This window comes from Protomyctophum bolini (genome assembly GCF_963924005.1).
Source record: "Protomyctophum bolini genome assembly, chromosome: 6".
NCBI classification, from domain to species: domain Eukaryota; kingdom Metazoa; phylum Chordata; class Actinopteri; order Myctophiformes; family Myctophidae; genus Protomyctophum; species Protomyctophum bolini.
The window spans coordinates 32,021,443-32,035,744 of NC_137867.1; the positions used below are offsets into that span (position 1 = coordinate 32,021,443).

At 42.3% G+C, this 14,302-nt stretch overlaps 1 protein-coding gene across 2 annotated transcripts; it reads left to right on the top strand.

The window, feature by feature from the left end:
- Positions 1-6,924: 6,924 nt before the first annotated feature.
- klhl22 (kelch-like family member 22) lies at positions 6,925-12,661 on the top strand. 2 transcript variants are annotated; one of them, XM_080765106.1, is made up of 8 exons: positions 6,925-7,064; positions 7,540-7,871; positions 7,998-8,163; positions 8,243-8,554; positions 10,077-10,486; positions 10,793-10,985; positions 11,994-12,227; positions 12,315-12,661. In XM_080765106.1, the coding sequence occupies exons 2-8, from the start codon at positions 7,645-7,647 to the stop codon at positions 12,654-12,656; spliced, it is 1,884 nt and encodes a 627-aa protein (XP_080621232.1). In that variant the 5' UTR covers positions 6,925-7,064; positions 7,540-7,644; the 3' UTR covers positions 12,657-12,661. The 2 variants fall into 2 exon arrangements, with proteins under 2 accessions (XP_080621232.1, XP_080621233.1); XM_080765107.1 differs by having other exon boundaries at positions 6,977-7,059.
- Positions 12,662-14,302: the final 1,641 nt, after the last annotated feature.

Below are 14,302 nucleotides of genomic sequence, written 5' to 3' on the forward strand. Positions count from 1 at the left end.
ATTTCTGTAGTCATGTGATTGCGAACGCAGTGAGCACTTACTACCAGTAAGACGCACAAACGCGGGAAGCGAACGCAGCTGAGACCCTGCAGATCATGTCTGTCTGTCTGTGTGTCTGGCCCGCTGTTACTGTATATGTGGACCTGGCCCCTTTTGTGCCCATATATGGAGCTGAGTGGACCTGGCCCCTTTTGTGCCCATATATGGAGCTGAGTGATTGCTGATGCAACACACTCCATATTTGGATAGCGGGACAGACAGACAGACACACAGACACACAGACACACAGACACACAGACAGACATGATCTGCTAGGTCTCATAGTAAGTGCTCACTGCGTTCGGAATGAGACCTAGCAGATCATGTCTGTGTGTCTGTGTGTGTGTGTCCCCCCTTTGTGCCCATATATGGAGCGGAGTGATTTGTTTGTGATTGATGCAACACACTCTATATTTGGACGTATAGCTGCTTTGGGGACTCCTTATATGGTTATGGCTAAGTTAAAAACTTAACTTAAAAAAAGAATAACTTAAAAATAAATCTTAAAAAACCCCAAATATGTACGATCTGCGTTCGCTTCCCGCGTTTGCGCGTCTTACTGGTCAAGACGAGTCTGTTGGATTTCTCCGATTCTACACTGATTGGCATACACACTATCTCTATAGTCATGTGTACAAGACGGATCTGTCCGATATATCATTTTCCATCCTAATTGGCTAACATTGGCTTTCAACGTTTGCAGGATTGGCCCGTTTTGAACAAAAAGCCTCAAATCATCCAATCCTTCTCACATTGGCCTATTATAGCGCCACCAGGAGGCCACAACCTGACCTGCCCTGGTGGAGACCTGTGCCGATGGGCACTTTATCTAGTTATACTATAATATAGTATAACTAGATAAAGTGCCCATCGGCACTGGTAACAATATTATTGTTACCAGTAAGACGCCCTGAGGGCGAGAAGCGACCTCGAACTAAAGGGCAAGGTCACGTGCACGCATCCGCCTGAGTGACGGCAGGCGGCAGACTTCTGGACGAGAGCTGGCGCTTTGGCATGCAGGGTCAGATCAACATATGGAATTAATTCTGTACTGGCCATATATGGAGTGTGTCTCGAGTGTACAGGGTTTTATGAGGTCAGATCAACATGGAATGTCAGAACAGGAAGGACAGGTGGGAACGGATCAACATATGGAATGTCAAAACAGGTCAACTCCATACTGTATATGGAGATCTAAGGGTTTGAGGTCAGATATAGTTGCTGGCTTGCTCCATATATGCAGATCTAGGGCCTGTGTTGGTCGCGGAGTGGATGATAAATAGAGGAGCAACTGGACAGGAAACACATAACAACCCTCTGTATCAAATATAAAGGCACTTCCATGGGCCATAGTGTAAGACAAGATATCCCTGGGGGTAATTGATAATGGATTGTACAGACTTCTCTTAAAGGCAATGGCACGGTGATTGGTTTCATTATTGTAACCAACCAAACCACACCTATGCATAATGTAATGGGTAGCGGAGGTGTTTCAGGGATTTAGGGTACAAGATAGCATTTTTTACGGAGGAACACAATGCTAAATGCCCAAATTATGGATTTAGTGCCTCTGATGCAAGATAGGTCCCACGCTAGGTCTGATAGCAGTTGTTTAGGTACAGCCTATCTTGTTATGGTTCAGCTTGTCCTTGGAGCAGACTACAGTAGTATAACCTATGGTTTAAGACCTGTGCTCTTTGGCAGAACTACCGTACCACCGACCTGAGTGTTATTGTACTTCTTCCCATAACATCATTTACAAATTGTATAGCTACATTAAAGGATAACCATCACCGCCTAGAATATTGAAATACTGCAATACTCCTATTGCCACAACAATTACTGATTGATCCAGAATCCCACGACAATGTAGACTGGACAGGGGTAGATTATTACAAACTGTCAGGAAATTATGTTCAAATGCAAGTCTGCTCCAAAGATGAATGCAATTTTAAAACTCAAGCAATATAGAGTCCTCAGCGTCATGACAGGATCCTATCTCTGAGTTTGTGCAGAGCTCTGACTTCATGTGGATAAACAGTTTGTTTAGTTAGAGGCCTATCTAATATTTAAAGAACAGTCATCTGTTGCTCTTTGCAAACTTTGTAAATTTAAGATAAAATGGGAGATGGCTAAAGCCAGATGTCTACTGATCAAATATTTGGCAATTCCAAATGTAATATCGGTTGAGGTGAAATTGTTTGTACTTGTGCACTCATGCAAGTTGTATCTTACTTTTATATCATAAATTACACAGTCAGAGCAGCTTCTATGGATACAACTGTGTGTGTGTGTGTGTGTGTGTGTGTGTGTGTGTGTGTGTGTGTGTGTGTGTGTGTGTGTGTGTGTGTGTGTGTGTGTGTGTGTGTGTGTGTGTGTGTGGCAGAACATTCCTAAAAATGATTTGTTCTCAGCTAACCTTTCCCTGGGGGAAAAGGGTATTTACCCAGCTGAAATATTATCATACAGTGTTAATTTTAGCACTTGTTACGCAACAAAGTCCATTAACTTTTACACTTGTTTCTGGGACCTTTCAATGCAACAGTGTAGTTGTAAACAGAGCAATAGAAAACGTACAGGCCTATTTGACCTTTAAGCTCCCTTTTCAAACCATAAGGCCTCAAACAGAAAAGCCACAAAAATAACTCAGAAATCTATCATCAAATAGAAAACAGAGACCCGGACAACCACAACTCACTTTTTCAATATAGTGAATCATTAAAACAGTATAAACACTGAAATGCCAAATTTTTGTTTGTCTCTAAACCAAATAAGGGCCCCTACAACAACAGTATCTCATCTCCACGAATAATCCCAAACCGGGGCCTAGACAGTGAGCCCAACTAAGACAAAAATGATAACATTCCAATCCAGCCAGCACCACAAATAAATAAATATAACTCTATGCTTGGTACCCCCAAGACGTCAAACATGGCTGAGTATAAAGTATGAAGTCGCTCAGTGGCGTTTTGAAGCACCCAGAAGAACGGTCTACTTCCGCATTTTTTCGATTTGGGAAATGTGGAATGTTAAACCTGAGCTGCACAGGGTTTCCTCATGCTAAATGCACAGGCCCGCCTGCATTGGCCAGCCTTACTGGGGGCTTGGTACCAAGACTTGCATAGTGCCAAGTCAACTGAAGCCGACTTTGCAACGTTCAGCACAGGTTCAAAGTCCACGGTTCAAATAGACTCCAACAGATGGAACCAAATGGACCCTTACGGATGTGTAACTGTTAAGAGTGTACAAATTAAACCAAATGCTTTACAGGTCCCTCAGAGTTATGGGGTCCTTGAAATGAAGAGGTTTGAGCCTACTAAATGGAACAGAGCCATATAAAAACCTAGATGCCTCATTCGCCGCAGTTCATTTGAGCGACCTGTATCGCACGCACGGGTAGGCGGAAGTCAAACGTAAGTGCAGAAGGCACGCTGCCACTCAAAGTGACTACTGGCCATTGGCCAATCACGATTATTTTCCGGGACTTGTCAATTTAATTCAAAGGAGCTTTATTTGCATGAGAAAACTGACCTTTACATTGCCTCTGATTGGCCTACCGAACGTCCCCTTCTGTGACGCATGTGGAAGCTTGGCAAGCTTTCGTCACAGAAGCTTGCCTTCCCTTACCCCAGAGCCGAAGGAGGCATCTAGCTGTCCATGTCTATGTATATGGCTGCTGTGCATAGAGCCCATATAAGGGCATCTCTGCTCTGTTTCAAATTTGTCCTGAAAACACACTTTTATAAAGCTAAGCTTTTATTCCCCAACTTTTACTTTTTACGTCATCTGTTGCCATGTCTCACTGCCTTATTTGTGTGTAATTGTGATTAGAAAGGTGCTATACAAATAAAGCTTATATTATTTGTGACAGAGTGGGTGCTGTCTCAACATTATCCCAAACAGTGCGTCGGAGCCAATCTTTGGGTCGTGGAACACTTTTTATGGGTTGCGTATATCTCATTATATGTATATATATTATTTCAAAAGATTTAAAAAAGTTTAAACAAAAACATTTAAAAACAAATCCAACATTTTTCAAAAGTATTTCCATAAATAAATTAAATAGAAAGTTTAAGAAGTAGGCCTAGTCAATAACAAGCTCATAACACATTATTTTTTTTGTTTTTCCTTTTCCACTCACCATGTAGATACAATGTTTGATAGGGTGCTGGCCAGAATTTTGTTCCTTATATATGATTGGTGTCATCGTCGATGATGTCACTGGACCAGTCCAAGTGGAGGGAATTTCCTGTGGGGTAGAGTTTTTGAATTATGTTTGGAAATTAATAACCCAGCACTGTAAATAAAAAATAAATCCCATTTGGCAAAGTAACCATGCATCCATTCACGAGTCTGCCTTCCCACCCAGACATTTAGGCTAAGCATTACATTATTAAGGGACCACTTATTGTTTTTGTGTTTTTTTTTCTTCTCTCCTTCTTCCGCCAAAAATAGCTGTTCTGGCTGAACCGTGCAGTCGGTTTTCGTGAAACGCGGGAATCTGGTAGAGATTTGGCCAAAGGGTGGCGCTATAGCACTCAATTGAAAATGCAAACTTTGAACGTCCATATCTCATGAACCGTTTGACCGTTGGTAATGAAACTTTGATACACATATGTCTCCTCATGCCGAAAACCTGACTTTTGACCTCTGACCTTTAGATCACCCGCCATTTTGAATTATATGAAAAACAGTTCAAATGTATCTCCTCCTAGGATCTTTGATCAAAATGCACGAAAACTTCTACACGTGAACTTTGGACATATACGGGGAACGAAATCTTTTATGAGCCAATGAAAATTGCTGTTTTGTGAAAATTCTTCTTCTGCCCCATGCAGTATGTATTATTATGTATCAGTATTATTATTATGGCAGCTTATGACATTTTACAGTATGGTAGAGGGTCATGCCAAATAGCACTGAAAGCAGCAATTTTTGGAACCTTTGAACAGGCATAACTGTTGCCTCGTTTGGCCAAAATTCATGGCACTTGTTTCCACATGTTCCTTGACTCATGGGGAACACATCTGTCACTTTAACAAGTAAGCTCCGCCCTCAGATTTTCCGCCATTTTGAAGTATGCTTATACCTGATTTTCTGCCTGTTTTTTGAGCAATTTGCGTGAAACGTTCTACACACAATGGACCATTATCTGAAATCCCGGTTTGTACGTGAAAACATTTACAGCAAAACACACTGTAGTTAATTGATAGACATCATCCAGTGTTTTTGGTAACACTTATGTGTGTCCTGGTTTTGGGGATGTTACTGTTCAGAATGAGTCAACAGACTGTCTCCATAGCTCAGTTGGTAGCCTTTGGAGCACGAGGTTGTGGGTTCAAATCCGGGTACTGACAACTTAGACAATTATTCTTATTTGTGCATATTGTTGTTATTGTGTATTGTCTTCTTTCTTGGTCCCGCCTTATATTTATACACTTGGCTTAGAACTCATTGCAGTTAATGTCTACTTGTTTTACAGGAAGTAGATAGATTAAATTAGAAGTCTGTGTACATGATACCAGAGCTAGTAACTGACGGTGCTATAAAGAGAAGATATGGTACAAAAAACACCATTAGAATGCTTGAATCAATCATTTGTGTCGACTGAGAGGGACTTCAACTGAAAGGCCTAATATATGCGCAAGAAAGTCTATACCCAAAACGTAGGAAAGCCTTTGTGTGTGTATAATCTGTGGGAAGTAGCCTCTGATGTCAGGGCAGGTGGTTAGAAAGTGTAGCTGTTTCCACCACATTTTGTGTGCAGTGGGTGCATAGTCTGTCTTCCCTTGGGAGCGGGTCTGTCTGTGGCAGCCTTTCTCTATTTCAAGAATGTGTTCACTGTTCACTGAGACACATAGGCTACTTCCCATATTACACACACACAAATTGAGTCTGAAAGTATGACCAACGACAAAAACACTCCCAATTGGGGAAAAAACACAGCAGCAAGATTTGTGAACTGTTGCGACAAAAGAAGCCAATGGAATACAACCACCCTAAGCACTACTACTATCTGTACCAAGTTGCTAGACCTACTGCAAATGTAAACAGAGCTGCTACCTTTAAACACAATGAGGTTTTTTTTGTATACTATTTGAGAAAAAATGCATTTGGCCCAAAGTGACTACACATTTGTTTCAAAAAAGCTTTATATCCAGATAACAGGTTAGTTGGGTTGCCGAAGCTCATCACACGAGATGGAAACAGTGCCCTCTTGTGTTTGAGAGGCTAGCTTTCTCACATCTGCTCAAGAGAAAGTTAAAGGAACACTTAATAATAATGTCACAATCATAGAGGTCACAATAAATGAATCAAAATATAATTATATTATAATTGTAATGATTATTAATTTACCCACATATCGTGTAACAAATTAATGATTAATTGGCCTTTGCTAGGTAGCCTGGTCTTACCATATAATGTACCAGCTAGCGTCGGTAGGGTACCGAAGGTCGGTACCAGGGCAGCTCCTAAAGTTTAGTTATATGGATGCTAAGATGCTACCAGTCCAGCACCAATATGCCAGAGAGCAAACGTCTCTAATCAGGGTGTGTAGGACGGTCCCGAAGGCTGGAAGGACGGCCGTGTTGTCATTGGGTAGTTCGTTGTCAAGCAACTGCAGACAAGCACGTCTCACAGTTTGACTAAACAGTACTGTACTTAGGCAAGCCTGGGACCCAGAGACCGAGGCTAGTACGTAGGTCCTGGTCCCACGAGTCAAATAGAATCGATTACGTTCCCCCCATTACATGTTTAGTAATACATACAAAAGAAAATAAAAATCTACTTCGCACGATGGTCTTTGTTCACACTAGTAATGCAAATTAGTGGTTGCCTAACAACCAGCAACTAGCCACTTAAGCCACCAGTGCCACCGGCCCTCCGAGCTATGGGGTGTACCACTGAAAGAAAGTAAACAGTCCTGTTTTGATTCTGTCAAGCCAGCTGCAGTGCTGCCTACGCCTAAACCTGCGGTGTCATTTTAAATAAAATTGAAAGCAATTGGAGGGTTTACATGTAATGTAAGACTTTAACATTTCCTTGAATCAAATTTCTGTTTTATTCTAGCAAGTTGTTTGGTTTAATCCGTGCTCCCACCTAGCTTGTCAGCTAATGTTTACATACCACTTTGACGAGTTTATAGTTCGCTGTAGTGTCTCCATTGTTGGTCGCAAGATAATAAACCATTGTTAAATCCATGGGACTTAACTCTATAGATAGATATCGTTCAGAAACTCCTGTGAAATATAGAACTTCCGGGAAAAAATGCACATACCGGTACCATTGTTTTAAATTGTTTTTAGACTTCTTTATGTTAATGATGTTTTATGCACATTATATTATATATTTTATTCTGTACTGTGGCACTTTGAGATTTGTTTCAAATGTAAAGTGCAATATAAATAAAATGTATTATTGCTCCATAAGTACTTTCAAGCAGAGTGTTTGTCAAACATCTACTTACTGTATGTCTTTTTTTCTTTCTTTTTCTTTTAGATACCAACAACATTCATTCTGTTAACTACTAAGCTGTGCAAAGATGGTGTCGGTAAAGTGAGGCAGGCACAAGTGATGTAGCCAAGCCACATTAAGGATCCTGCGATGGCTGAGGATGGTGATCAGCGGCTGAGTCCAATGGGAGGACATGCTGATTCATCAGGCCACTGTGGCCGCCAAACCTACAGAAGTTCTGGCCACTCCCAGAGCTTACTGGGCGGCCTGCTTGCATTGAGGGAAAACGGCATCCTTTTTGACGTTGTGCTATTGGTGGAGGCTCGCCCCATTCAAGCCCACCGCATCCTTCTGGCAGCCTCCTGCGATTACTTTAGGTAATGGTTACATTCATCCTGATGGCTTCAGCTCACCAGGAGTGCTTTTAATTGTAAAGGAAACGCCAATGGAGTTGATTTCTTAACAGCCACCGTTTACTAGTTCAATCAATGTGTCTTCATTAGGGGGATGTTTGCCGGAGGGCTCCGGGAGACACAGCTGACAGAGATCCCAGTACATGGTGTAACTTACTTGGCTATGACGAAACTTCTTGATTTCATCTACACGTCAGAGATCGAGTTAGATGTAGATAATGTACAGGAAGTCCTTATTGCAGCCACTCTGGTACAGGTAGGCTGCTTCCCTCTGCCCCTTTCTTACATATTTAGTTAACTTGTTGCTCGTAACCAAGCTCTGTTTGTTTTTATAGATTGAAGATGTTATTGGATTCTGCTGTGACTTCCTCTTCTCCTGGCTGGATGACAGCAACATATTAGAGGTCGATAGATTGGCTGACATGTATGGGCTGCAACAACTACAGTCCAAGCTGCACACCTACATCCTCAAAAACATCCAGGCTTTCTCTCGAACCGAGGTTTACCGTCAGCTCCCCCCAGATAAAGTCTTCAGAGTGCTGTGCAGCGACGAACTAGACGTGGACTCTGAAAACGAGGTGTATGAGGCAGCGCTGCACTACCATTACAGTCCTGAGCAGGTGGAGACAGACCAGGTGTGCTTGCAGGTGGGTCATAAGTGTGTCCGTTTGACATGAGCCTCTTGTCTATGTCTGACTGCAAATTAGGTCTTTGCAGTTTTTTGCAGAAACTCCCACAGAACATTACGAAGAATTACAAATAATTCACTTCAAAATGCTCCCCACCATGACAGCACCTATAAAGCACTAGATAACTTGGCTCCCCGTACCTCTGACCTCCTCCAGCCATGTCCCATCCCGTTCCCTCAGGTCCAGTGATGCCGGCCTCCTGTAGGTCCCCAAGACCAGGTGCTGAACCTGGGGCGACGGGGTTCTCTGTGGCTTCCCCCTCCCTCTGGAATGCACTCCCCAAACGCATGCCCCGGAGCCTTCAAAACCGCCCTGAAAACCCACTTATTCACAATTTCCTTTCCCAGTTGACTTTATATCAACTCTTGTTTCTGGTGAAGCCAATCGTGGTCAATAAGCATGGAATATCAAAAAGCACAACCATGTGAAGTGAGGGGCGCTAATATATTAAAGTCTAACTCATGTTGATTAGGTGATGTAAAACAAACAGTGTCAAAACAAACATTAAATTCTCTTTATTGTTGATGGCATTTAATGTTTGTGTTAGGGACAAGATGATGTTAGCCCTGAAACATGACTGTCATGATTATCATGACAGTCATGACGCAACTGAAGCCTGTTTTACGCAATCGTGTAAATCACCCGTGGCACATGTGGCGAGTACTTTATATTTGAAATCGGAATGTTTATATACACGTTTGGACTGTAAATGTAGCGATCGCGTAAAACAGGAGGCAGTTGCGCCATGATGCTAGTGAAGTACGAGCGTCATGTGAACCAGTGGCGTCAACTCCGTGGGTTCAGAGGCGCAAATGAACCCACTGGCATTTTGGCAAAATATATCAATATGCAGTATAGTATTTCCGTCAATAAGCGACCGCCAGTGGCTGCATGAACCCACTGCCGTTATAAGAACCTTCCGCCACTGATGTGAACCATGGCTAAGATGATGTAAACTTTCACTTCATTGTCAATGACGTTTTTAAAACAAACATTGAACTAAAAACAAACATTAAACCTGTATATAGGAGGGCCTAGCGCCCTTCAAAAATCTGAAAGACCCGTTTCGTTAGAGATACTGTGTACCTATGTGCGTGATTTTGATGAGTACTGTGCAGAAATGGGCCTCCTGGTGGCGCTATAAAAGGTCTGCATGAAATATTTGAGCCAAAGGTTCTGTCCCAGAATCCAGGGAGTGTGTCTGCACAGTTTCACAGCAAGCAAGCCAACAGTGCCAGAGGTTAGCTGTTCACAAGCAGAATGACCCTAGCCTTGTGGCCCATAGGTTGCGTGAGGCGGCTTGAAGTATAAGTAGTACTGTAAGTACACCCCCTGGACATGACGCGAGTATGGCACAGAGAGAGCAGGTGGATACCTGCTCTCTATGGTGATATATTAACAATCATATTATAACTATTAATTGCTTTTGTCCTTGACCATTCTACGCCAACCATATCCAATGTTTCTTTCTGTCTCAAAGGACAATCTGAAGATGCTTGAAGCTGTGCGTTTCTGCCTGATGGAGAAACATGTGTTGCTAAGGCTGTATGGCCGGCTGAAGGAGTGCCCGCTGCGAGACTCAGTTGGAGCTGCGCTGCGCTACCATGAGCAGGAAATCAGGCAGCCTGTTCTGCAAGTTCCCCTCACCCAGCCTCGTTCCAGCCTCCGCTGCATTGTGGGTTTTGGGGGGATGTTTAACTCCAGATCCCTCTCAGACACAGAAGATTTGTTCCAGGTGTACCACCCAAGCTGGGAGAAGTGGCGTACACTCACTGCAAATCAGGCTCCGCGCATGTCAAACCAGGGTATCGCTGTGCTAAACAACTTTGTCTACCTGATCGGAGGGGACAAGAACACCAGTGGATTTCGTGCTGAAACCCGCTGCTGGAGGTGGGAATAACAACTTAATGACAGTCAGCTGAGTCAAAACAACAGTTTGTGTCAAATTAGTAGTCTGTATTCCGGAAAGATAACACTTTAAAATGTTATTATTTGAGTTATTATTTGACTAAAGATGAGTCTAAAGATTAGTTTTTGTTTCTCTGCCACTCTTTTTGGTCAGGCTTGCACTTGATTCAATTTGGAACTCTAATTTGCACCCTCTAATCTGTTTACTGCTGATTGAATTTGAGACTAACCTGGCAATGTAGTCATATTTTCTACTTTATTGCTTTGAGCTGCTTTCTCTTTTCCCAGGTATGACCCTCGTCACAACAGCTGGTGCATGATTAAGCCTCTGCAGCAGCAACATGCCGACCACTGTGTTTGTGTAGTGGGCGAACATATCTATGCCATCGGTGGTCGGGACTACAGCAATGAACTGGATGCAGTGGAGTGCTATAATCCACAAACCAACACCTGGGATTCTGTTGCTGCCCTCAAGAGAGAGGTATAGTACACAGTACACATACATTAGTTGCAAAACGAAAGTCACAATACTCTTACAGTCCACCTGATGGTGCTAGAACTCCACTTAGTGTTGAACATACCCACATAAAATGTACTTTGCTCAGTAAATCAAATAATCACTATGGGGTGATCAGCCAATGTTTCTGTTCACACAGACGCGGAAAGATGGACATAGGAGGGGCTAGTGCTCCTCAAAAGTTCAGACTGTAAAATAACCTAATTATTACTTGCGCAAGCAGAACGCGCAAGTACTGTGATCGGCTGGGTATGTATGTTTGTCGGTGTACTCCACCGGTCAATAAGGGACCACCGTGGGTATGTATGTCGGTGTACCAGCGTACTCCACCGGAAAATAAGGGACCACCATTCTTGGTGACGTAACTAAGCTACGTTTCAAGGTTGGTATAACGTCAATAACGGGTCTAAAGGATTTAGAATAGCAGAGAGCTCTAGGACTCAGAGCAGCAGTCGTACCCAGACAGCAGAGAGCTCTAGGACTCGGAGCAGCAGTGGTACCAGCAGTGGTTAGTGCACCTCATGGCACGCTCTGCTTGCGCACAAGTAGGCCATACATGTCCTACTTGTGTGCAAGGCACAAGTTGGCATCTCGAGAGAGTGCATTTCTAGTTTTCCTTTGCAGTTTGCTAGCGAAATTGGCATTTAAATGTTTTGTCCAGCTGAATACAGAGATACTATCTCAGTATTTCAGTAACTGTCAGTAGTGGATCAGTTTAATAATAATAATAAACTTTATTTGTATAGCACCTTTCATGACATGAAATGCAGCTCAAAGTGATTTACAGAGCAATGGAGAGAAAAAAAGAAAAGCAGCGCATAAAACATTAAAATAATAGCAGTAATGCAATACAGTGAGGACATGAATATGAGATCAATTAAAAGCAAGAGTTTAGAACTAGTGCAGAACCAGTTTAGAGTCAGTGGCATTCATGATAAATGTCCTTGAATAATAGTCTAGCCTTCCTTCTAGGTGTATGCCCATGCTGCAGCAGTGGTGAATGGCAAAATATATATCACCTGTGGACGCAGAGGTGCTACATATCTGAAAGAGACGTACTGTTTTGACCCAGCTGCCAATGAGTGGGTAGGATGTGCAGAGGGGCCCGTGGAGCGGGCGTGGCATGGCATGGCTTCTGTTAATGGACGTGCCTATGTTATCGGCGGAAGCAATGATCAGCGTGGCTACCGCCGTGATGTCCTTAAGGTAGAGTATCTCCATTCCATGGTGGTCATTACCAATTGTACGGCACTACAGATATAACGGAGAGTAATACGTTTTACAACTTTTCAGGTGGCGTGCTTCAACCCAGTAGCTAACTCTTGGTCTTTGGTGAGCCCTCTCCCAGCTGGACATGGTGAACCAGGCATGGCCGTGTTGAACAATTTCATCTATATACTGGGAGGGCGCTCCCACGACAAAGGCAGAAGGATGAGGTATGTTCATATATACAACACTGAGACAGACGACTGGACGGATGGGATGCCGTTTGAGGGCCGTATCTCTGGTTTGGCAGCCTGTGAGCTGCTCCTCCCCTCGGCTGTTCTCGCTCAGGCCAAAACCTGGGAGCAGCGCAACAAGGCCCCCTGGGAAGACGTGGAGATGGACAACACAGAGGACTCCAGTGATGACTGATTTGATTCTTTATAGGGTACTGATACTGTCCAGAAGCAGCTGTTCAGAATGATTGGGGGCTCAAGACACTTTGTGCCCTTTCTAGTGGTTATGGAGTTGTTGCGTCCCTGCATGTTGACCACTTTGATGATCAACATGTGCCTCTGAACCAAAATATTAATCTGGGCCGTTTTGTGTTATTGCTAAAGTATAGCATAAGATATTTAATCTGTCCACCAATCCTTGCCTAGCTCACATGTTTTACAAGAATGACCCCCATTTATGTCAATCAAAAGCAGCAATATAGGCTATGCAATTATCAGGGTTTTCTGGAATACACATGGCTCACCAATGCTATTTTGCTCTTGATATGGATTTTACACTTTTCTCAGTTGAAAATACACATTATTTTGTCAAACAGGTCACATAATACTTTTTTGCCAAAGCATAAATTAGGCTTTAGGGTGCTGTCTCACCGAACTTTCATTCTGGCAATGCTTTTCAATGGAAACGGAGTGTTTATTTGTGGAAATCTGCGAATAGCAACACACCGCATAGAGTTCGCCGCATAGGCAGAATCGAATTTCTGTGTGACCACACCCTTAGACTAATGGTACTACTGTGTCATTTTGTAATGTCCTTAGCAAGCTAATTGAATTGTATAACTGATAATCTGTTAGTGTTTTTACCATGTTTGTCTTATCAACTAGTGATTATTGCCAAACTGTGGGCAGTACAAAAATAACTCGCATAAGAGTATTCATGATAAATGTCATTGTTTGTGCCTTGTTTTCTCAGTCACAATACAGAATCTTATGTTCATTATATTTTGTTTTGATGGTGATGGGGTATTGTGCCTCGAATATAAATATTTATAGGCAAATAAAAGTGTAAACTAAAGATGCATTATTTTAAGCAACTGTATAAGGAGGGAATACCAAACGACTCACCCCTTTACCAACTTTTAATGTAGTTAACAGTTAATTTAGTATTTCCCTCCCTCTCTGAAATGATCTTGTATAGTAGTCGATCTCTATACACCAACATGAATTATGTTTATTATTTACAGCTAGGTAGAGTAGTGGGGCCAGTAGTATGCTGCCATGCCCATGTGATATAAATAGATATTGAAACTTGGTAGAACGTTGGACGTGCATGTTTGGGTTTTATATTATTCCACCCCATGTGACGTCAGGAGGGTCTATACTACATCATGTTAAAAAGGTACCGTTCACTTCACATGGGTTTTTAAATCACAAAACGCACTTAATATCAGTGGATTGACTGTATGCTGAACATTCACACGTTCAAAGCCATTTGGTGACATAATCCAAAGAATACACAAACGGTATAGAAAATACCGAATAGTAGAGAATGTTGCATCATTCTATTGCTTAATACAGTGATACTCAACCTCAGGCCCGCGGGACCATTATGACTGGCCCACCAATGAAAATCTAAAAAAAAGAAAAAAAAATCTGGAAAATGAAATAAAAATAAATAAATCTGAATGAAGTTATCTTTAATTACATTATTATAAGTAATACTATTAGAGTTGTACTATTACTCGAACGAAAATAAGATGGGGGGAGATGCAATGCAAATGAAAGACATATACTGTGTATCCCTATTCCCTGACATAATTTTATAGCTAAACGGACAGAATT

Coding starts and splice junctions, on each gene's coding strand:
- klhl22 (XM_080765106.1), top strand. CDS start 7,645: ATGGCTGAGGATGGTGATCAGCGGCTGAGTCCAATGGGAGGACATGCT. Junction 7,872..7,997: donor GCCTCCTGCGATTACTTTAG/GTAATGGTTACA, acceptor TGTCTTCATTAG/GGGGATGTTTGCCGGAGGGC. Junction 10,986..11,993: donor TTGCTGCCCTCAAGAGAGAG/GTATAGTACACA, acceptor CCTTCCTTCTAG/GTGTATGCCCATGCTGCAGC.